The sequence below is a fragment of the Antedon bifida genome, chromosome 4 (genome assembly GCF_963402885.1).
Source record: "Antedon bifida chromosome 4, ecAntBifi1.1, whole genome shotgun sequence".
Lineage (NCBI taxonomy): Eukaryota > Metazoa > Echinodermata > Crinoidea > Comatulida > Antedonidae > Antedon > Antedon bifida.
Genome location: NC_136229.1, coordinates 29,417,441 through 29,443,097, shown reverse-complemented (window position 1 = coordinate 29,443,097; position 25,657 = coordinate 29,417,441). Strand labels below are relative to the sequence as shown.

Sequence of the window (25,657 nt, the reverse complement as noted above, 5' to 3'; positions counted from 1 at the left end):
ATTATTATAAAAAATCATTCCATTTATTTTTAGTTAAAATAAGAAAAACATATTTGTAAATTATATGTTATATAACTATTTAAATTACATACTGTAGTACATTTTTTAATTATATTTTTTTATGCCAGTGTCCAGTACAGGGTTCTGAACGAAAAACAATCTATATATAAATTATGGTTAATTCTGACATAGGCGAGCACAATCGAAAAACTTTGGGACAAATCTCCACCTTGTATTTTACAATTATTTTAAAATAAACTTTGATATACAGTTTGTTTTGGCAATATTTTACCTTTCATCAAAAATGACAATATGTTCACTTTAATTCTGATGAAGCAGTAGACCCTGTAGTTGCCCCTTATATGGTGCATTGTGATATAAATGTATTTTTTGCTTGTAAAATTCAAACTTGATGATCATCAGGAAATGTGTACAATATTATTTTTGATTCCTAATACCATAACATTAAAACAGTGCTTGTAAAATCCATTGTACCAGGACAAATGTGACCGGACTATAATCCCGCCTCCTAATTGAGGCTAAATTCCAACAGAGTTTGGTAAATTCCATTATTACAGTCCAGTGTAAATTTCATACCCAGGCCCACTGGGACTATACTTTGTCATTGACATATGTACAGTATATTATTGCTTAAACCTTATTCACAGAAAAAAAATTGTCCAAGCTCAGCCCTTTTGTAAACAACCTCAATGTGCATCATCCTGGTGCATCCATAACAATGTTGGTAGCATGAAATCAAAATTATCCATGTAAATGGGTGGGGCTTGAAGCTGTAGTGATTACCTTGTTAAATCCGTGTTGCCATGAGGTTAAAGAATTTATGATTAATAATTTTATATTTTCGTACAAAATCAACAATATAATATGTAGTGTCGAAAAAAATACTGTACTTACAGATGTACTATACTATGTAGTTATATAAAACCTGTATGCAAGATGTACATACAAGGAGTATTTTTAAGGTTGATAAATTCCTATTGTGTGCAATTCTGATAATAGTAAATATTTTAAAAACTTGTTACAATATAGATTTGTTTTGTATTTTTTTATTTGAATAGCAAAATAAAATAAATCATTAATTAATATATTTCTTGTATGATTACGTGTCAATTATACATTTGTTCATAATATATACAATACATTTACAATATAATAAATTCCCATTTAATTATAAAACTCCATAAATTTCAGTACAGTAAATGTAAACAGAGAAATATTCAGTTCAGCACTTAATTTTATAATGTTTAGGTCTGTTATGCCCTATTTCAAAACCCTGGATCCCCCACTGAAAACATATATATCAACCAATATTATGAGATTATGAGAATTTAGTAGCTAAAAGCACCAGTATAATAGATAATACATTTAACCATGATTTTTGTGGTGAAACCTAAAACTTATTGTATGTCATTATAAATTCAATTTTTTCTAATACAGTATAACTACAACCATACCAAAAACAAAACACAATTCAAGTCATATTCCCTTTGACTGTTTATATTTTTCTATTCAGTTAAAAACAATCATCTATACTCGTCTATTGTATTTCTGTTAACAGTGTATGTTGTTGCTAACAACAACTAACTTACTTGGCACAGGGGTATATATCAAATGTAAGAATTGTTACTTATAAATTTAATTGGCACACTGAATATTATAACAAACCTATCTATTATTTAGAAACCATCATAAAGGTAGATTGCGTTTGCTTTGCAGCAGTAGCACACTAGGGAAACATGGAATGTGTAAATAGTCCACTTGTGTTTTCATCTAACCTATTCTAGCCTCTATAAATACCCTATATATCTCTAGATTCAAGTTTGGTTCCCACTAGGACGCAGAGCAAGAAATTTGACCAATCACAGGTGATGGATTATTCTAAATGTTGCTTGTCATTGGTCAACTCTTTCGTCCTAGTGCGAACCAAGCTTCAGCCTCCACCTCTTTATTGTTACAAAATATATGATATAATTGCATGCTGAATATATATAAAAATACGAAAAAAATATTCATTAAACACTGCTAAAAGAACTTAAACTTCATTAAATTCCATTTAAAAAAAGAAGCCCATTCCAGCATTACTTATATCAAAATAATTGTTATACAGTACTGATACAAGACCTGTTATATTCAAACACACGTCCACTATATATATACTACAGTATGTTATGTTCATGTGCGATTATATCAAAATCCAGTAATTTACTATCTGGAATCTACTACAATATGCTATTTCACTCCTAGCCCAAATCCGCTACCTGGCCTCCGTCGCTGTGAATGGCATATCATGCAGCTCTCCTACAAAAAGCAATATTAAATACACAGTATTATTATTATTTATTAAAACATATAACAAATAAATTTCTATCATTTGATTGAACAATTTTGTGTCACATGGTGTACAATAGTACGTACCATTTAATGATTGTGTAATAGTACTTTTTTGCATTCATCTTGTGAAAATAGAATTTCATATTTCACCTCATGAAATTATTTGTACCATCGCATAAACGTTCATTGTTTGTTTAATATTTCAGCTTTATGCCATGTTCAAGTCAAAAGCTTGTAATAATATATAAATAGCCTGTATGGCAAATTTAAATCTGTATATAATTACTCTGCATCTTGCAAATGGTGGCATTTCCACTGTGTGAAATTTTATATTCGTAAAGTGCATATGAGGAATACTGAAGACCATTGATACAACACTTTAATCAATTGAGTTGGGTATGATATACAAAATTAATATATTTAAGATAGACTTGATATAGCAGCAACATTATCAATATCAATCAATACAACGTGATGCGCTACATTTGTATGATAAACTTACCATGTTATACGCTGGAAGACATTCTTCATGAAAGACATGATGACAATAGAACACAATTATTGGCATTGTTATCTCTTGGAAATCTAAGAGAAATATATAAGAAGTACTAAAATATTTAGTAATCATATAGCACGATGCCATTTAATTTGTATCATATTTAATGCTTGTTTTTTTTATTTCATAATTATCATTGGTCAACACACTTTAATGAAATTTTAATATGATTAAAATATTAAATAGAACTTTTTTAAAGCTATAAAAAAAACTTTATCTTACTTGATTGAACCAGCAAATCATGACAACAATCGCATCGCTTGAAATCTACACAAAAAAAAATTAATAAATTTACATCGTTAGTGTTTAATATTCATATTGAAACTTATTGTGTGTCCATGAAACATTATAGACTAAAAACTTGTATTTTAAATCTTATTTTAATCTTATTATTAGATGATGTCACATGTTGTCTGTCACATGGATTTGTGTCATCACACTCCACACCAGACAGATAATTTGTCATCCCACCTGGGGCCATTTCAACAGTACATACCATCAACTCTTGTTGCCCTTTTCTGCACTTTATTCAACCTGTCCATCAATGAGAAGCAATCTGACACCAGAATCCGTTTGCAGCCCTCGCGTAGCGACATCTGCAGGTTGAAGTCTTGTAGTATCTTTACTAAGGAATCTCTTAAACCTTCAATTTCAAGTCCCTCTTTAATTCTCTGTAAAAGCAAAATAAATTTTGCAAGGTGATCATCAACCCATGTTCTTTAAAATTAAGATTTGTTAATGGGCTTTCCTCGAGAGACAAATGAAATATGGGTTTGAATCATATGACTATCACCAGCAACATTATGGGAGTATGTTTTCATACATGTTATGATCCAAAAATGACCGGTGTAATAATATTATTATATATATTATATAATATATTATTACTACGGCCAAACCCATATTAAGGGGACTGTTTGTTGAGACCCAAATGTGTCTTCATAAAAAGGTTTTTACTGTATTATAAAAAAAATCTTGTGTTGAAACTATGTTATTACCTTTATCAGAATGATAGGGTCCACATGAGTTCCTATATTGTTTAGTAACCCTGTGAGAAAACCTGTGAGGTAGAAAGATATCAATGAGTAATACAAATAAATAAAATTGTGCATCTAAAAGCAACAAATATAAAAACACACCCTCATTTGGAATGAAGATGAACAAATAAACTTCAAAACATAGAATCATAATGGCTTTTTCGGATTATAAAAGTAATAAATACTAACTTGGTTTATCCATGGAATGTGTGATAAGGTCATCCCAGAGTTCAACATCATCCTGCTCCTTAGCGAATTCAATTGCACGGTCCACATCCCCCAGTCCTACCATGATCAAATTCAGTGCTTTCTTTGCGTTACCCATCCGACCTGTACAGAAAATAGTCACATTAACAATAATGGTATAAAACAAAATTCAAGGCACAAATGGGAGGTTTAAACGGGTGTACATAATGTTAGCTAAGTAAATTTATGATCGAAAGCCAGTAGAACAGACCTTTTTAGAAAAGTTTATATTTATTTTAACTTTCTTTTATCTAATTTTATCATTTTTTATAAAACATATTTTTTTTTCGTTTATCATTTTTCAATAGAAACAGGTCCTTAGAGGCTTGTCTGTACGCATGAAGATTAAAGTATTGAACAAGAATGTCTTACCTAATAAGAAAACAGTTTCTGGAATGAAAGATCTCATTTCACATTCTTCTAATGCTTTCTGCAGAGGATAGTAGTTGCTATTTCTAAGGAATGGTAGTAACTTTGTTCGGTCAAACTCGGCATATAAACTGACTTGGAGAGCATGGAAATCTTGACCTGCGTGGGGACTTTTCACAAACACAGCATCTAGGTACTAGGCAAAAAATATATATATATATAATTACAGTCAACTCTTCCAGAAACCCACCTCTCTCAAAAGGGGAAACTTGTAGTGAAAGCATCTTTTCTGAAAAATTGTTACGCACCCAATTAGGGGTCCTAAAAAAAAATTGCAAAAAGTTCCCATTTACCTGATATTGAAATTTAGGGTGTTCCTTAAATTGCTGAACCACTACTTTCATCTGAAAAAAAAACATCAAAAATAATAATAACACTAAATAAAACAAATGATAGAAGCAATGATCAATTAATAAACGATGTCATAACCATAATAAGCATTTGTGTTTATAGGTATTTTTTTTTTAAATGAGCAAACTTTTTAATGAATATTCTATATGAAAGATGAAAATGAAAACATCAGATGCCAGGAACTTGGAGAGTGATACTGTGTTCACTTACCGGTACTATACTGACATTGTCAACTAACATCTGCAGAGCCTGGTCAGCATCCAGTTGCATCAGCATCACCAGTTTGTCTTGAATAGAATGCAAGAGGTTGTACTTCTGGATCAATTCAAACACTTCACTATGACCAAGCCTTTCGAAAAGAACAAATATATTTCATGCAAATTGCCAATGAAATTTATATCCATAGAAAACAGTACAATAACAGTATTTTAAAAACTAAATATCTTATGAGCACGTACAAAATTAAACATTGATATTGGTACTCAAGATGAAACTCCGTATTATTCTAAAATATAAAAGCCATAGTTCCGGTTCATTGAACTCTTTCTACTTGTTAAACAACAGGTCAAAGAGAGGTCAACATTTGAGTTGACATATTTAAGACTGAGTATACATTCAACTTCAACTAAAAATGTTACAACTTAACACTGATCACAATGTTAAACAACTCTCTCCTCACCCCTATCTTAATGAATGTTTGCTCCAAATAATACATTTAATTATTATAAATAATTACACTATAAAATTCTTACTTTAAATATATAGCAAGAGCTTTATCATATCTCTTATCATATGAGTACAGATCCCCTAGTGTCTGCATCAGAATGCAATCATTAGGTAGCTCACGTAGTCTATCCTTAACTGCACTAACTATAGTCATCAAATCATACAAATCCTGGGGCCACCTACGGATTAATCTATGAAATCCCTGTAAAACCAAACAAAATAATAAATTTGTTATTAATTACAAAATTACATACCTTTATTAATTACAGAATTACATACTCTTGAAACTTTAACAACAAACAAACATTTTTCTGGTTTGATATTTCATTTGGATGTCATAGTGTTCTTTGATGACAATGACAACAAAAATGTCACTATGAAAATTGTGTTGTATTGATAAATAAATGGTTGAGATATTAACTAAAAGTAAACTAAATTAAAAGAAATGTGAAAAAGAAAACAAAATGTACAGTACCTGCAGATCAGTACGTAGAAAATCGTTGAGTATCATTTCATAGACAGCTTTACTTAACCGTGGATCTTGTAGAGGAATGTACGGACTGATCACTTTCAATTGTTGAATCTTGGCAAAGATATATACCCATTCTTCCCACAAATCCTTGTTCTTTCCAAATACTGAGCTACACAGACTGCAAATGAGAGAACAAAAGGGAAAATTAAATTTTGTTTAAATAAACAATATACAATTTTTTTTATACATATCTATAAAAATGTATTTACAAAAGGCCCTGAAATGACATGCCAGAATATTGAAATGACACTTTACACAAACAGAGATCCATTCATTAGTAAAATGATACATTCTTGCTTTTTTTCTAACTACATAAAGCCCTGTCTACACTATCAAACCAGTTTGAAAAAAGTGTGATGTGCCCAAATATGGTAGTGATATGCCCAAATATGTGGTAGTGATATGACATCATCATGTCCATATGGGCACATCACATTCTTTTGTCACATACATTTTGTAGACAGAGCTGAACTACTGTCAGTACATAGTAATGATATTGATAATGTATTTCATATCATCTGCAATGTAGACTACAGTAAATAAAGGTAATTATATTATCATTCGTCCACAGTTGTAACAAATTGGCACATCTCTCTTTTTACAGACCAGGATAACAAAATAAGTGTTCCAAGTTTGCACACATTATATATGAAACAAACACTTTTATAGACATTACCTGGCAGCATCTTCAAACTCTTCATTTTCTATAAGTGAGTTGATGTATGTTTTGCCAACATCTAGTACATTGTGACGAACCAAATCTTTACTATTTTCTTTTGCCATTTCCAATGCTTCCTAAACAAACAAACAAAAAACATTTGATAAAATAATTATTTATTTATTCAATATTTTGATACATAACAGACAGATGAATAAGGTTAAATCATGTGAGCTAACATAATATTTTGTTTCAACAAAGACTAGAAGATGTATCAGTATTACTAATTAGTTCTACTGAACGAAAAATCTATATTTATTATTGGATGTATTTTTAATAATAAATTCAGCTTTTTGTTGTTTGCCACAAGAGTTGACAACCGATCAGCATTCGAATTTCAACCTGTAGTTTGTGACTTTGTTCTATTCTGTATCCAGAGTTAATGCCTTTTGAAATGGCTTTGCTTCTCGGCCTAGACTTGGCCAATGATAATTATTAGACCTTCGAACAATGGGTGTGTTAGAAAACAAATAATGAATGTGTTTTGCATTGGTTGAATGGAGAGAATATTTCAGTATATTACTGTTACTTAGAATAAACACCTATTGGAAATTTGGTTATGATTTTTAATTCTATGATTTTGAAGTTATCCAAGCAATAAAAATTGCAATTTAACTAAGCACATGCAGTTATTTTTTAATTTAATCTATTTTTTGTGCTAGTTAGTTAAAAAACCATAAATGTTGGAAGACAAAACACTAACCTGAATCCATAAAATGAAAAAAAAAATATTTTGAACAGTTGAACAATAAACAAGAAACTAAGTCACCTAATTCTAGACAATCATCAATCACTCACAGACAATTACATAAAAAGAGCAAATAATCTAGTACCTATTTATGAAATAGTAAATAATTTATATTTCCTGAAATATAATTGCTTCTTCCCATTTATGTGTGCATGGTTTCATAAATGTTGATTACTGTGTGTGTGGTCTATGTTTATATCACAACGCTTGCTTTAATGAAATTACCTTTCTGTGACCGACTTCGTTTTATTTTCATTTTCAATATAGAGCATAAACATTTGATTGCAATTGTATTGTCCCCCAAAAACATGAAAAATACAGGTTAATAAAATCAGACTTTGAATAGGCCATTTTGCAGTTATTAAGAAAGTTATTCACTTCCTGTAGAAAAATAAAAGCAACAAAAAATAGCATTTATTTCACTTATAAAAAGAAAAAATAAACGGTTAATTTTAAACAACAACCATTGTCTGACAGAGAATTTAGGTATTTTTTGCTTTAAATTACATTTTTTCAGGAAAATTAATTTTTTTTCGATCCAGTTTTTGGTCAGTAAATAACTATTATGTTATGTATATGTCAAAAATGGCATATTCAACAAAAAAATTGTTACAAATATTTTGTTAGGGGAACAATATTGTCTGTGCTTAAGTTTTCATTATAATTTAATGAAAAATCTGTATTGTTACAGTTGGCCTCTGATTAATATATATGTATATAAATTATTAAATTATCTCAATTAAATAATTTTGATGTTGAAAATGTGTGTAGTTGGTCGCTTTCTTGTAGATGCTTGTAGAATGTAATTTTGTTTTGGTTTATTTCTGTGCACTGTTCTGGGTTGATCAACTAGCATAGGTGTTTACCACCTTTTTGGTCTTTCCTTGCCTTTATTTTGTTTTTTTTTCTTTTTTTTGCTTTGTATTGTATATGGCAGAAATTGAATAAATAAATATAGTATAGGGATTTTTCCCAAAAATGGCCAATTTATATTCTCTGTCTATTTTTTATAAAGGAAATAATTATTGTGTTTGGTTTTCTTTTTTCGGGTAAATTTAATAGATTTATTTACACTACACAAGGGCTTATTATGTTTACATTGGTATCGATACAATTATGTGTGCATAAAATGTACAGTACATCATCAAATACTAGTGTGTGTAAAACATAAGATTACCGGCGAGTTGTAACATTTTGTTACGTTTTGTGAATCAGGTAACTGTATAACAAAATTAAACATAAATGTGTTTTCATTTTCCGTAAACGTTACAAAATGAATTCACAAATACAATTTTTGATTTATTGAATTTGATGTTCTAAAATTCTATTATACAGAGTATAATTACAAAAGTCAGATTTCAAATTAATCTTGTCTAGACAAAATAACAAAATATTATTTAATATACAAATAATGAATGTTTATGAGTGTAATGGTACAAATAATGGCATGAGGTGAATGATGAAAGGTTATATCAACGAGGCAACGCCGAGTTGATGTAACCTTTCATCATTCACCAAATGCCATTATTTGTACCATTACACGAATATTAAACATTCATTATTTGTTTTATATAACATCTAAATAGATTCCTGTCATTTGAATCAAATATAAGGTAGCCCTAGCCAAGAGGCCTACATTTCATTCAGATTGATTAAAACAGTAATATTATAATATTAAATGTTAATGTTATATTTATATGGATTTTATAAACACACCTACTTTAGTGTTAATTATGTCAACAAACAACCAAATAATCCTATGCTTAGCAAGGCTAAAACGCCTAGGCTAGGCCTAGCCTAATACTAACAGGCCTAGCTAGGCTAGACCTAGTGTAGTAGTACTAGGCTAGATTGGCTGAAAGGCAAAACTTCGACAGACAATTGGAACTTATCTTGACTAATTATGGTTTTTACAACGATTCCACGTCTTGTAGGGATGTCCCCATTAAGTAATCAAAATCCTAAAAACGATCTAAAGCTAATTTAAATGCCTTTTTGAATGAAATTAGTACATATATCTCCAAATCGTACACAAAAATCTGCTGCTTTTGCATATCTCGCGGTGGTGTTTACAAACAGAGGCAGGACGACAGGTGGCGCTGTTGTATTTCAATGTAATTTTTGTATTCTAAATTTTTTTTCATCCGCGAAACGTTTTTTTTTTTCGTACACAAAATGTTTAAAAAAGTACTATTAAACGATCGTTTAATAGTGCGTACTATTGCACGCCATGTGACCCACAATCGTCCAATCAAATGACAGGAATTTATTTAGGTGTTATATAATATATAATATTTCAATTTATTTTGTGTCAGTTTTGCTATTCAAATTATTCAATGATTAATGGGAAGCATTTGAAGACAATTCTATAAATAATATTTCTAATTTAAATTCTTGCTTTCATTCCATTGAGGATCCATAAATATACAATTTCATATTACATTATATATTTATGCCAGCCACCCTCAATATTATATTTCTGTGTCATATAAATAAATCATGAATTATATTAATTTTCGTAAAAAGAGAAAAATCGATAATGGAGAAACTCACTATAACCAGTAGCAAAGTATACAATCTAACATAGTATACACTTTTTAGCCTTGGTATATTTAAAATCAGTCTAAAATGTGTTAAACATGATATGGGAATGGTTTTAGAGAGAACAGATGAAGATTAGGGAGTGGATTATTAACATGGAACAGTAGAACCGTAATACCTATACATACATCGGCAAGGGTTTGAGGCTCACTTGCTCTTTAATACCTGAGAAATGTTATTTAAAATAAACTTCAACATGCAAGGAAATGTATCTTTGGCTTAAGTCAAGCATTGATAGACTAAATTCTAAGTAGCAATTAACTGATGATCTAAACCCTATTTTCTACACATTCAATATCTCTCAAAAAGCAAGTCCCAAAAGCTGATCAAAATGTATGCTGATTTTTAAAATATTTCATAAGACACTTTTTTCCCACAAATACCATAAATGTCTACTGCCCTCAAATTGAGTTATCGGTAATAATTAGAATCTACTAAACAGAATCTGGGTTCATGTGGGTTTTTAAATAAATGACAAGGCGAAAAACAGTTTAAATTCTGCATTTTTATTTATACAGACACATGGTTCCCGGTTTCATTCATCATTTCACTTATAACCGCCAACTGCATCTATTCTTAAGCACAATGTATATTGTGATTAATATTCCTACCTCATATTTATCATTTTCCATATACCAAGCGATGTGGTCATCCATATCACGCTGACGTCCAACCACAACATCCTTAGGACTAACAATATGGAAAGTACATTCATCTTCAATATATTCTAAATATTAAAGTAGAAAAAAAAAACCAATTTATTATTAAAATAAAATGTGGAAAAGACATTTAATACTGTACACTAATTACCAGAACAAAAGCCATTAATAATGGACTCTACCATTATAAAAATGGGGTGGGAGGACTCATTTTGGTAGGTACATTACAACTTGGTAACTAAATAACTCTGAACATGGTAGCCAATAATATTAGAGTAGGTTTACATCTATAAATAAATCTTAGATGGAGAGAAAACCATGTATGTACAGTCGTTTTTTAATTCTTGCTATATTTTTTAATTAGTAGTTAGTCTCATTAAGGGGTAGTTGGCTCATTTGATTGTAAACTACTTAAGCTGCCCAAAATTGTTCATGTTTATATGTTGTATTATATGGATAGTATGCTGGTTGAATAAATAGGGCAGGTATATTGGCAGCCTCTGTGTTATATGTACAGTATCTTTATATGAGCTCTGTCATTAACATGATTTTGATTTTACACAATAAAGTTTTGATCAAATAAATGATTATACTAATACTAATAAAGGTAAGTACTGTATATAAAATGTACATTATCTTAATAGTGACATTAACAGTCATATGAATGAATACATCGACCAATTTTTACCTTTAAAAACTGATGAGAACTAGTACAAAGATTTCAAAAATCTTGCAAAACAAATATTCATGACAACAACATAACAGGATATCTAAATCACACATATGTCATTGTCATGGGATAGATTGACATAAAAAAATAAGCCGTCACGAGAGAAAATGTCACCGAAATAAGTGACAACAAACAAAATGCACAAAATCAAAACATATGTTAAGAAGTTTGGAATAAATTTAATTTTCCAAATTTTATTGAGAAAAAGATACCAGGGATTATGAATATCCGATATGAATAATGGTTCGATTAGCATCAGGTTTTGACAAGATTGAGAAAATATATTTTATTATGGGCATGTAGAAGAAAGTGTGTTCATTGAATCACTATCTTTGAATGACATGGTATAAACCTAACTCCAAATAATAAGAGGAAAGTTTCAATCTTTATTTGATCATCATCAGGAATGTTAATGATTGTTTAATGACTATTTTCATATAATTGTTTGTGTATTATTATCATTATTTTATTAATATATATTTCATTTTTATTTGTTTTTCATTCAATTGTAAATTAATAATTATTTATTACTGTACTCTATTAGGCTATCAGTGGTTATAATTGAGTGGGTGTGATGTCAATGCAATTGAAACCAAGCAAAATTCAAATGCTAATATTTCTTTCTACTAGTATAACCATAAATTATTTCATCCTGTGAAACAAATCTTTTTTTGTCCATCAAATTCTTTAAATGGAATGGAATTTTTTTAAACAATTTCAACAAATTTCTTTTACATTACAAAATCCAAATTATGTAATGTTTTGTTAAAACAAATATATTGTCTTGAGAAGGCTGTACAAAACGTTTATAAACAAAGATTGCCTTATACATTAATTATACATTTTGAATACATTCTTTTATTTTGTGGTTGTTCAATTTTTATATCATGGTCTGAGTGTTTATTTATTCAGTTTTAACAGAACTAACTTGAACTTTATGAAACGAATATTAGAAAAACAATGTATTAGACAGAATGCAATATGAATAGTTAAAATTTAACCTGTTAAATGTTAGAAAAATAAATGACTTTTGTAAAAACAGATATATAATTCAACTGTGTGGGAAGAGTCAATGACATTTTACTATAAAATTAATAGGTAATTCAACAGGAAATTAATTTTTTAATTAATTAATACAGGAAATATGTATATATCATGTATTAAAATTTTAAAGAGAAATTCTACAGATAGGAACAATAAAACAATATTGAAATAATTTGGAGAATGCAGATGAATTCATCAAATTAAATTTTATAATCATTATGTATCCTTTTCTTTCCAAAGATTAAAATTTATTTTATTTATTCTTCTTTTACGTTATGTGAATCGCTGCAATTTTAGATGTTTTTATCTGTACATTGTTTTAAACATTTATCCGATATGTAATCATCACTGTACAATACTTAGTTGTGTTTTAACTACCTGGAAACCACATTTTATGTTCGCCAATATTGTGTTCACAACATTAAATTAATTTTAATCTGGTTAAAAATGTTAGGGTATTTTTACCTCAATTCCTTAAAATATGCAACTTGCAATAACCAGACCACCTGCTTGCAACGACCTAATAAACGTGCGATGTCATACAAAATAATAAGTGTGTTCTACTAACCTAAATGATAATTGTTTGCTTCGTATTTTTGGAATCCTCGTATTGAGAGTGCGTCACTTGAAATTATTTCATAATCGTCTGGTTTGGGATCAATAATCTTCAACTGTGGTCTTTGTGATTCATTCTCCTGTACAAAAAATAACAATAAATATACAGTAAACTCTCCCAATACCAGACTCTCTGGAAACCGGAAACTCTCCAAAAACCAGACTTTTCTTGAGGCCCAATAGTCACATAGGTAGAGGATAACACAAAATTTTTTCTAATCAGAGTTTTTATCATACAGAAAAAAGGCTTTAAAACACACAAGCTTAGAGCATTTTCACTGTCCAATTTATTACCATAGACCCTATTGCCAGTTCAGTAAATGTTTAAGTAAAGCAATGAACTGAAGGTGGTGACATACACCCATGCTTTAGAGGAGTGACAGAATATCTGACCTAGAAAAGATAGTCATGTTAAACATACGTTTGACCCAATTTAAAATACTTACTGAACACACATTACACCAATTATATATTTTTTTTATGTTTCAATAAATTATTAAAATGTAAAAATGATTTGATATTTTATTGCTAATAAATTTCAAAAAATGATGTAAATTAAGTGTGATACACTATATGTGTACAACAGGTGCAGTGGATTTATGTTTAATTTATTAGAATATTGTTAAAAAGAAAGTTTTTTACACACCTATCTGTATCAATGGTTTGGAGTAATGAATGTTGTGAAAAAAGAAAACATTTTTTCCCCACCTATCTATCAATGGTTTGGAGTAATGAATATTGTGAAAAAAGAAAACATTTTCTTTCACCTATCCTATTAATGGTTTGCTGTAATAACATTTGTGAAAACCTTTTTTCAATTCATATTAATGGTGGAATAGACTTTGTGAAAAACGAAAGCAGTTTTCTCAATGGTTTGTAGTAATGAACATTGTGGAAAGATAAAAAATTTTGTTCTCACCTATCTGTATCAATCAAAACATTTTTTCTCCAAATATCTATATCAATTTTTTGTAATAATAAATATTGTGAAAAATCCACCTAGTAGTTTGGAGCATTGAATATTGTGAAAAAAGAAATTAGTTTTTCAGATAGCAGTAATGAACATTGTGAAAAAAGAAAGCAGTTTTCTCCATCTACAGTATCTTATCTAAAAGGTTTGTAGTAATGAACATTGTGAAAAAAAAGAAAAAAACTGATTCCACCTTAGCCTACATTTATCATTAGATACCATGACCCCATCCATCATTGGCTGGTGTTATGCATCAGCAATTTAAAACAGGAAAGAGTGATGGATATGGGAATAATTCTGGGCATACAAGAAGTGCCTAGTAACATGTGGCTTGCTTTAGACCGCAGGAAATTAATAGAAATTCAAATAAATCAAATTAGTACATATATTATTCATGTGAGGATACATTTATGGAAGCATGTGGTATACAGGTAGGGCTTCAGGCCTAACATTCAAAGGTTAAGAGTTCATGTTAGTTGCATTATAAAGTACCTTTCGTTCCTGTATGAAAGGGCCTATTATCTGTGGTTATCTGTAGGTATTGTATTTTATTTTCTGGATGGAAAGACATTTACTGAAATGATCATAATGTAATGATCACTTAATTCACCTTGTAGTATTTTCAAATTTCTCTTGTTTATCTATAGAATATTCTTAATCATCAGTTTAGCATGAAATTTTCTTTCAAAATCTTTTATAATAGATTCAATACAAGATTTTCTTTCTTATATTTTTGACATGCTTTACTATTTGGCTTCAGGAAAAAACAGTATATCCATACTGATTGAGTATGCATACTAAAGATAGATAAAGACGCCTGGCATCTCAAAATGAAGCCTGGCATCTTATAAAGACGCCAGGCATCTCAAAAAGAAGACTGGCATCTTATAAAAAAAGCTTGGCATTTCAAAAAGAAGCCTGGCATCTCAAAAAGAAGTACTGTATGACAATTCAAAAAGAAGCCTTACATCAAAAAGAGAAGCCTAGCATTACAAAAAGATGTCGCCAGAGATATACAAGACATCCATGCAGTAGAATCTTTCAATGCATGCATGAGCTACATACTTTTAAGACAATGTGTAATTCCTCTTTTATTACAGTATTATGAAAAACAGTGCACTAACTACCTAAGCCTTCTCTATCATGAGGCAGATTCTTTTACCAGACGACAGAATAAACAAGCAATGCCAAATATTCTTATCATCTGCACTGATCAAAGCCTTAAAAGGAATCATGATAATTTTATCTATAGTTGAAGTTCAATTACTAAGAAATCAAAATTATAATTTGATTTATTAAATAGTCTGCAACAATAATGAATGATAATGAGATAATATGTGTGAATATGAATCTGAAAAATCAGGCATATTATCTGATTTCCTGGAAGTAATTAATGATTAATTTATTAGTGTTGATTATCTTTCAACATCAACAGAATTATGATTATGGGTAGCGGTGATTTTTTTTTTGTTAACTACTACACTAGTACTGTGATGTTTATACAGGACTGCTATTATCTTCTTATATAGAAATCAGTGTAAAGCTCTGTCTACACTATCAAACTAGTTTGACAAAAAAAGTGTGATGTACCTAAATATGGTAGTGGTATGTCCAAATATTATAGTGATATGACATCATCATGTCCATATATGGGCACATCACATTTTGTTGTCACATAAAGTGTGATAGTGTAGTGTGATAGTGTAGACAGAGCTTAAGTTAAGTCGCATTGTGGCAATCTGAAAATCTTGGTAATGTACCACAAAGTACCTAACGTGTTGATCAGCGCAAGAGGCTACTGACCTGCACAATTTTTTTTAATAGTTTATTTTATGTGTGTCATTAAAAGATTATGGGGCATTAATAACATTTGTTTAAACGTTTTAAAACTAGGACACTTTGATTAGTAAACTATGATGCCACTATCATTCTGTTCTATCACTAATGGGTAGCAATGCCTTACCGAATCCCTCGATTCTTGTCGAAGAAAAGCCAGCACGACCAGCTTGTCATCAAGAGGAGCGACTCCACAAACAAAGAAATCTGTGTTAAATATTGATACTAAAAAAAAACAGAAAGATAAAAATAGATGATTGAAATACTGTACATTTCAGTACTGTTATAATTAAGTAATTTTACAATCACGTCAATCAACAGCTGTTTTGTAAGGACTAATGTCTATTTTGGATGCACAGCATCAACAATTATTTTGATTTTCAATAAAACAAGACTGATGATAGTAGAGACTATTATTAGTCACAAGCAAGGGCTACTTATTTAATGCTTTCATCCAGTTAAAACAGTGACGATGTTGCATTCTAAGCCTACCTATTTCAACGAAACGTAGTGGTAACCGCCTTGCTTGTGCCTCATACGGCAATCTGTCTTTAACTACGCATATCTGGAAGGAAAAATATTTTGCAACTTAACATGCATAAATGACGAGTTAAGTGATTGAGTGGTTAAAGCAACATATGACCATAACATAGGCATGTTCAATGCATTCTCATCTATCGTTTGGTGGTGGAACATGCTGTGCTGCAATAGGGATTATCACACTAACAACAAGAAATGTTTGGAAAAAACTAAGATTGTATATATGTCATTATTGTTAATTTTATCAAAAGTTGAAAATTAACATTAACAGATTCTCATAGTAAGGTTTAGTAAAATTGCAAACTCATTGATTATAACGTCTGGATGATTTCAATATAGCATCATGGAAGGAAAATGCGCAACACATTTCAGTCCACCACCAGTTTGCTAACCTTTGACCTGGTTTAGATTTGTAACTGGTATCTTACCTTAATTGTATCAGCCCATCCAATAATTAGGGTTTTGTCATCCTTCCAACAAATGCTACAAGCATAGATTTCCGAGCGTAAACTTTCACCGTGGTCTCGACGGATGAATGTTATTCGTTGTCTATGCAACACATCGTAAACTTTCACTCCCTAGAGACGCAGCAGGAAGATAAGATCAAACAAAGTTATAGAATCCCTTCACAAACACAGCATCAAACTAATTGCAAAATCAATTCCACATTTTTAAATTTACTTGCATCTCTTTACCTTCTATTTCTCTTAGATTCATAATCTGGCGGCCACAAGCTCTGTCATGCGGAACTTATACCGGTAAGCATAATAGATTTCTTTATTTAAATGCAGAGATTTGCATATTAATAATTATCGATAAAAAAGTAGATTGTTATTGTTAATAATGTGAACAGTTTTGTTCAAACTTTTTATTTACATTTAATTATTAATAGCTTTTAATTTAGTATAATAATAACAATTTGGAAAAGATTAAAATAGAAATAGAATAGAGAGAGAATAGTGCTTGTGAAAATGGTTTATTCTGTACATAGATTAAAGTAAATTATGTTTAATTCTTTTTTTTAATTAGAGATAAAGATCTACTTCGTTTTGTAATTTAAGGCACAACTTTCTTAGGGATCATTTTTCTACTGTAGTTTCTGCAGTAACTACATTTTTTTTGTTGGTTGTGGTTTACAAAAAATGTATGGGTTATACTGTTAATTGATCATGTACAGTACATAATGTTATCTCATTTGACGGTCACAATTTTTTTCTTTTTAATATTGTTTACAGATACTGTACTGTACCTAACTACAGTAGTATTTTTTTCATAGCTAAATATACATGGAATTTATACATAATATAAATAATACATCATTCTTTTTCCTTGCTAACTGTATAATATCCATTTCAAACATACCTACAAATTATTATTATTATGACTTAATACAGTAAATACTAAATATTATTACTGTATGAATTGAAATATCGCTAATGTACTTTTAACTACTTAATTTCAATATAAAATAACTGTTTTGTTTTTATTTTGTTTTGCTTTAGTGCAGCATTTCTTATTACAGTTGTAATAATATACCATTTTGATAGATTTAAGTTGATAGCATTCTAAATCCTACTTGGTAATGATGAATGATCTTATCATCTTTGACAGCAAAGCAATTAACGTCGAAACAATTTAATCCAGCAAACTGCTTAAATATACGAGACTGTGCTAAGTCTAGTGGTTCAACTGCATTGCAATGAATTGAATAAATTTAAACGCCTGGCACGTATTATACAAGCGAAATCATAAACTGTTTAAATATATGAGAGTGTGTTATGCTATTAAGTCTGTACTGCATTGAAATGAATAAATGTAAAAGCTTGGCACGTACTGTACTAGACAAGCCAAACTATCATAGAAATATTTAAATATATGAGACTGTGCTGTGAATTTGTATGTCGCACTGTATTGAAATTAGTTGAGTAAGCAAAACCATAAACTGATTTGAGACGGTGCTTGTCCGTTGGTTACACTGCATTTAAATGAATTTTACTTTTACTTAAATTTGCATAAAGTTATAGCCTTGTGAACATCTGCATTAACAACTTGTTTTGATTTGAAGACAGAAGCATAGGTCTATGTGCCGCGCATGCAACACACGCCGAGCATATTACACGAATGTTGAAATGCTGACAAAGAGATAAATTTAGATTTCCCCTTGTTTGAAAAAAAAATTAATCTGCACAAATTGAATAGTTCTTACATACCCATTGGTTAACATTTTGGTTTGATGCTAAATTGAGAAAAATTTGGTTCCTGATGTTTTTGTTTTCAAAATGGACGGATCGTGTGCATTGTATGTTGGGATGCAAGCCTACAATTAGCGTCTATGTGTTCCGTCGAATGTTCCATTATCAATATGGTTGCAATACTTATTTTATAATTAAACCAGAGAAATTTTAAACTCAGGAGTTATCCTTTAAAAAACTTACCAATTCATTGCTCCAGGCAATGAAGCATGACCTCCACTGAATATTTCTAATTTGACCTTCACCTTCGTGGATTACTGTCGATTTATTTCGATTAAATAATCCCTTCTCATGTAGTAGCAACTGAAAGACAAGTTTTAATTAAAGTACAAATTAATTTATATATTTAAATTACAAATCAATGAAATGCAAATTGAAAAATATTTTAATTTTCCTTTTTCAATGAAAGAAATAATCTTCTAATCATGATTAAACTTATAATTGATCCGATGCATATAACCAGTAGAGTAGAACCCCTATTAAGGGACACCTTCAAGACCCACCAAAGGGTCTCCTCAATTGGGTGGCCCCTAAATAGGGGTTGGCCATAGTTTAAAAACATTATTTCTCCTTGTTCATTTCTCGGAAAAGTATCCTCTTAAAAGGGGTGTTTAACTGTTCTGTTTTTGTTCTTATGACCCTCTACATGGGGCAAGTATTCACATGTAGACTTCAAAATATCAACTGCAATATTCCAGTCGTAAGTAGAATATATCGTGCCCGAATACATAAGCGTTTTCTCAATTCAGCTACAGTACGATTTATTCTAGATCAATAAATCATTTTTACTCTCATGGCATAGATTCTATAGTGATATATTTTTTCTTTCTAAAACTCAAACCTCATTATTTTTACAAATAGACACTTACTGTAAATTAAATAAAATGCAGTAAATCAAAGCAGCACTATTATTCAAATTAATTCAATTATTAATGGCATCATAAATATTAATATCTCAAAATACAAAATAAGAGAAGTGTAGGTGTGTGTTTAGTTGTGGATGGAAAAATGTGTTTCAGATATTCATAGGATTATTGGATTTAAATGAGGATAGGTGGAAAAAGGCCTTTATTTAAGTTAAATATTTTCTTATTTTGGGATAGTTTAATTTTGAATGTCCTAATTGCAGCCGATTCTTGTACGGTATCATGGCTAGTAAAACAATAAACATTGTGCAGTATCGTGTCTGATAACAGCAATAGGCTTATCATAGCACCTAACTTCAAAATATCAACTTAACCTAATCCTCTCAATAATCTCTTACAACTATAGTATCACATGGGATGACAGTTGATGTCAGAATACATGACACTGCAGGATGTTTATTATATTATGTTGTCACATGCTGCTTATGTATTAAGTAGACAGTTGCTTATGATATTATAGAGAAAAAATGACATGCATTGTTTATAATAATTTCGACCAATCTAGTTAACTACAGTAGCACTCAGTTGTTGATCTTTAAGAAAGATTCTTTAGGAATAAAGAAAGTATTACTACAATACAGTTACTACTGTATGTGTAGTTAAATTTAACACACAAAAAAAGAAAATCCATAAATGAATGTACTTTATAGTAATACTGCTACAGTATTCTAACAGTATACAAAATGTACTATAATTTTCTATAAAAATATTTAATAATTTCAGTTGCTGTTGCAGTGTTAGTTATTTCATAGTGTTGTTTTTTTTTACACAAATATGAAATCTTAGAAGGCATAACAACAATAATCAATACGTTATCACTGGTATCATATGTACACAGCTGTTGTAAACAGATAGGTAAATCTATAGGATAGCATTATCGTGTAGCAAGAGAACAATATTATCTAAAGTTACTGTACTACTTATTACTATTGAGAGGCCCATCACTGAAACATTCAATAATGTTAATATTTTTCTGTTTGGCCTGGCCAGTATTGTTAATAGTGGCCTTGCATTGGGGACATCTGTTTCAATAACTTTAGTGGCACAAATTTTATACAATTTTATATTCATTCACAAAATACAGTAAGCACTTTAAAAATGCAATATCATTTTTCCATACATTATACAGTGTTATAGTTTGTCCTTGGTAGTAGTTGACGTTACGGTCAATGAATTTGATGATAAATGATAGCGCCCTCATAGGTTTAAAATGGTAATACTATTCAATAGTCAAAATGGTCACAATACACAGGCATCCCAATTAAAGACCAATGTTTAAAAAAAAAATTCATCTAAGAACTAAGATCATATCATTAATTTCAACAGAACATGAACAGAACAAAATGTAAACACTGAGGCAAGATTACAGTACATAAATGTTATAAAAAAGGGCTCTTCATCTTCAAAAGTTCAACAATCAACAAATTGATTTATATCAATAAAACTAGAAGGAACTAACGGAACTAGAAGGCCTACTTTAAGTAGTGTATGTGTGTGGCAGTATGAACTAGTACAACACCGGGGTAACTCCCTACTCATCTTGAAAGATGTACTAGGTTCTTTAAATTGCACACGACTAATTTGTGTACACTGGACCTACGATTTATATCCGAGAAGATATTGAACATTGAAATACATGTACAAATATTAAAAAGATCAGGGTGACAAGAACAACAGAGAAAGAAATAGCAAACACAGTGTACTTACCTTGTCTCCCCCTGTTACATAACGTCTGCTACTCCCCACTGAAAACTTAGGATCTAGGGCTACAGCCTAGAATGAGAAACAAAGATATTAGGTAACTTTTACATTATAAAATGAAATAAGATACAAACAATATGATTAATGAAAGCAGATGTAAAACAGTAAAGAGCCCACAAATCATTCAACATCCATCAAACTTCATTATCATAAATTATGACTAATATTTATTACTTCATCATAAATTATAATAATGTACACTTTCAAATAAGGCCAAAGTAGCACAGTAAAATGATAATTAGATTGAGTCAGTATATAGTGACATATCAGTATTCTTTATTTACAATATTTACAATATAGAGTATAAGAGAAAATATAAAAAAAAAGAAACAGACTTAAGTAAACAACTTAATGTATGATATAGTAAATACTTTTATTTAATATAGTTTATTGTTACAAGGTTTTAGATATTTTAACTTTGGTTCAATATATTATTTATTTCCAAAGGTGATAATTACTGAAAAATGTTTCAGATATAAGCCCACGTTGGGATACAATCCAATTTTGGTCAAATACCATATACTGTTGGTATAGGGTATATAAACCATTTAGTTTCTTATCATAGATTTCTTACCTTTATAGGACAATCAAACACCTGTACAACATTGTGTTCAGATTCGTATAGACCTGTTACAGCTACCTACAGTATAAGATACAGTAATTAAATAACAATTATAAATTTTAAAGAATATAAACAGATGGATGGATGAAAAGATGGATGGATGAAAAGATGGATGGATGAATGAAAAGATGGATGGAGACATAACGAGATGGATGGATAAAAAGATGGATGGAGACATAAAGAGATGGATGGATGAAAAGATGGATGGATGAATGAAAAGATGGATGGAGACATAAAGAGATTGATGGATGAAAAGATGGATGGATGAATGAAAAGATGGATGGAGACATAAAGAGATGGATGGATAAAGAGATGGATGGAGACATAAAGAGATGGATGAATGAAAAGATGGATGGAGACATAAAGAGATGGATGGAGACATAAAGAGATTGATGGATGAAAAGATGGATGGATGAATGAAAAGATGGATGGAGACATAAAGAGATGGATGGAGACATAAAGAGATTGATGGATGAAAAGATGGATGGATGAATGAAAAGATGGATGGAGACATGAAGAGATAGATGGATGAAAAGATGAATGGATGAAAAGATAGATGGATGAATGAAAAGATGGATGGAGATCTGAAGAGATAGATGGATGAAAAGATGGATGAAAAGATAGATGGAGACATGAAGAGATGGATGGAGACATGAAGAAATGGATGGAGAAATGAAGAGATTGATAGGAAAAATAAAGGAATAGGTATTTCAATGAAGAAGATGGATAAAGCGATTAATGACTGAAAAGATGTATGGATGATTGAATGTATTGATGAATGAACGAATAAAGAAATAGATGGACTAATGAAAGATGGATATAAAACATATGCACAGGACATAAGAAACATGATAAAACAACTGTTATTGTTACAGTCATATCAAAATGGAGTATGTCGGTGAGTGACATATGTCTACGTGCATAGAATATCTGCCACAGGAATTTGGCATCTGTCAATCAGCATCTGACTTGGACATATATATCGTTCTTACCCGTCCATCATCTGAACAACTTGCTATGTAGTCACCATTCTGATCCAAACTAATCTGATTAACCGTCGTCGTATGCTGATAACAAATAACACAAAGTTATTCAACATTAAGCATTCACCAATATCATTATTAATTCATTATAAATTATTTCACTGTCACATACAGTAAAGCCCATTTCACACACAATTTATAGCAATAAGTCTGCAAGGAGGTTGGCTTTAGTGTTCATTTACAACCCATTAAAAAAGGCTTTCATTGAAGCAAACTTAATTCCCCGTTCACACAAGATTTACAGAGATATTAACGTAAGGCTTTTATGATTCTTTCAACAAAAGGCTTTATTATCAGAGATATTAATCACATTCACACACACATTCATTCATCAGTGGAAATATAATTTTCATTTATTATGTCATTTGCATATAACTGAACACTAGTACAAGCACATGATGCAAGTATAACATAGTTTTTAGTGTAAGAGAAATACATGGCCCTCATCTGCACCTCTCAATATTTTGTTTCTGGATTTTGGTACACATTCAACAACTGATTTTTATAGCATGCGCAAATATGTTGCATCAACTCTAGATAGACAGCTTAGCTAGTCTTAGACACTTTTAAGCCTAAACTTTTACATTCACATTACGGAAAGTTTTGTTTGTGAAATATGTATAACAGAAGAGAATAAATATATCACCGTGTCCGTCTCATTATCATTTTTTGGGAAATACAACTTTTTTGATGCATGGAAAAATTGGGCATGCAGATGGCTGAAAATGTAGTAATTTCACATGGTCTTCAAGAACACTATAAATTAAAAGAGTGCAAACAGCAGCAATAATATACTTACAACAGCTTCTTCTTTCTCATTAATGTTGTTGCCTTGGTGATCCAAAACATGAACTGTTCCCCAATGTGTCCCCATTGCTAGAAACTAAATAAAAATGTATGAATTCAAACATTAGCAAAAGTACACTGAAATATAAACCAGATGTATGAAGGATTGGTCAAATCTAAAAAAAGTGGTCAATTCAAGTGGACAAGACTTGTATTGTATGCTAGGGATTACAATGGACCTTTTTATGTTTTAAATTTTTATAATGCCTTACTATGTCAATATTGTGGTTTTAGTCTTCGGGGTATGTTACATTATATAATGATCATTGCAATAAAGAACAATATATATATTTAAGTGACGAGTCAATCTTGACAAACCTTTGAATGTACAGCCATACAGCTTGCCGCATGTTTTTCTAAAATCTTCTCCAGATCATTTCTGATTCGCTCATATTTTAGTTTTGGTTCCTCAGCTTCCTCTTCTTCTTCATCCTCATTGTCATCATCATCATCTTCTTCTGAATCCTCCTCTTCAGAATCTTCCTCTTCTGATGAAAGGTATTGTTCCTAAAGTATACAACAAAATGGTTGTAGTTAATAAAAGCCTCCCTAGGCCTAGTTAGTGAACATTCACTGCTAGAAAAAGCAAGACTTGAGTGCCATTCTAAAATTGCTAGTGACCGCATTCCAGGATTTCCATGATAGGACAAGTGTCAGAAACCACATGTCCTAACCTACTACAGTACTAAAACTACAGACATCCTGGATTGGATACCATCAATCTTGCTTCCGCACTACATACTAGGCCTAGTAGTAGGCCTACTTTCTAGCCTAGGCCTAGGCCCTAGTAGGCTAGGCCTCTAGGCCTATTCAATATCATGCTCAAAGCTACTCGATAATCCTTCCATTTATTCCTATGCCATACTATGCATTTCGATTTTTACTACTAGGCCTAGGCCAAACACAGTCTCGTGACACCAGCTAAAAAGTACATTTTCCTAGGCCCAACATAGTCTCGTGACACCAATTTAACGGAGGGCACAGGCGCCTACTCCACCCGCCACACTCACGAGTGATATTCCATGCACGTTAGGCCTAACTTTAATGGCCTTTGTGTAAACAATAACAATATTATCACCATAAAAAATGTTCCTATTACATAAGTAGATAAGATACCATAGTGGTAATATATTTATCAAAATGCATATGCTTTTAATTTTGCACCAAATTACAATCAATATTTACCGACCTCTTTGGCTTCCGTGTTTTCTGCCATGGTTGGTCACTCGCGCTTTCCTCGCATCGTTCGTCACACACACACACACACAGAGCAGCTGAGTGCAGCTATCGTCTGCTAAGCACATAAACTTATGTTAATGTATACTAATATATTACAAAATGCTAATGTTCTTCCGCTCAAATTATCTTATGATATTTCATTATCATATGAAAATCGGTATCAAGAAAAATGTACATAATAGATGTTTTTTCATTCTAACTCTCATATAAAATAAATAAATCTTAATATTACGTGGGATATGTTTAATTTTGATTGACCTATTTTATCTTGGCCCCAG

The 25,657-nt window shown here is 30.6% G+C and overlaps 1 protein-coding gene across 1 annotated transcript; it reads right to left on the bottom strand.

Moving 5' to 3' along the window:
• Nucleotides 1-1,089: 1,089 nt before the first annotated feature.
• LOC144841078 (vacuolar protein sorting-associated protein 41 homolog) lies at nt 1,090-25,403 on the bottom strand. Its single transcript, XM_078697261.1, has 24 exons — nt 25,330-25,403; nt 24,459-24,647; nt 24,094-24,177; nt 23,244-23,318; nt 22,204-22,269; nt 21,576-21,641; nt 19,126-19,245; nt 17,119-17,268; nt 16,643-16,715; nt 16,278-16,375; nt 13,298-13,424; nt 10,908-11,023; nt 6,906-7,024; nt 6,173-6,347; nt 5,724-5,899; nt 5,182-5,320; nt 4,914-4,964; nt 4,564-4,756; nt 4,135-4,275; nt 3,907-3,968; nt 3,405-3,579; nt 3,131-3,175; nt 2,855-2,937; nt 1,090-2,319 (listed from the first exon to the last, which is right to left on the bottom strand). The coding sequence occupies exons 1-24, from the start codon at nt 25,354-25,356 to the stop codon at nt 2,251-2,253; spliced, it is 2,619 nt and encodes an 872-aa protein (XP_078553387.1). The 5' UTR covers nt 25,357-25,403; the 3' UTR covers nt 1,090-2,250.
• Nucleotides 25,404-25,657: the final 254 nt, after the last annotated feature.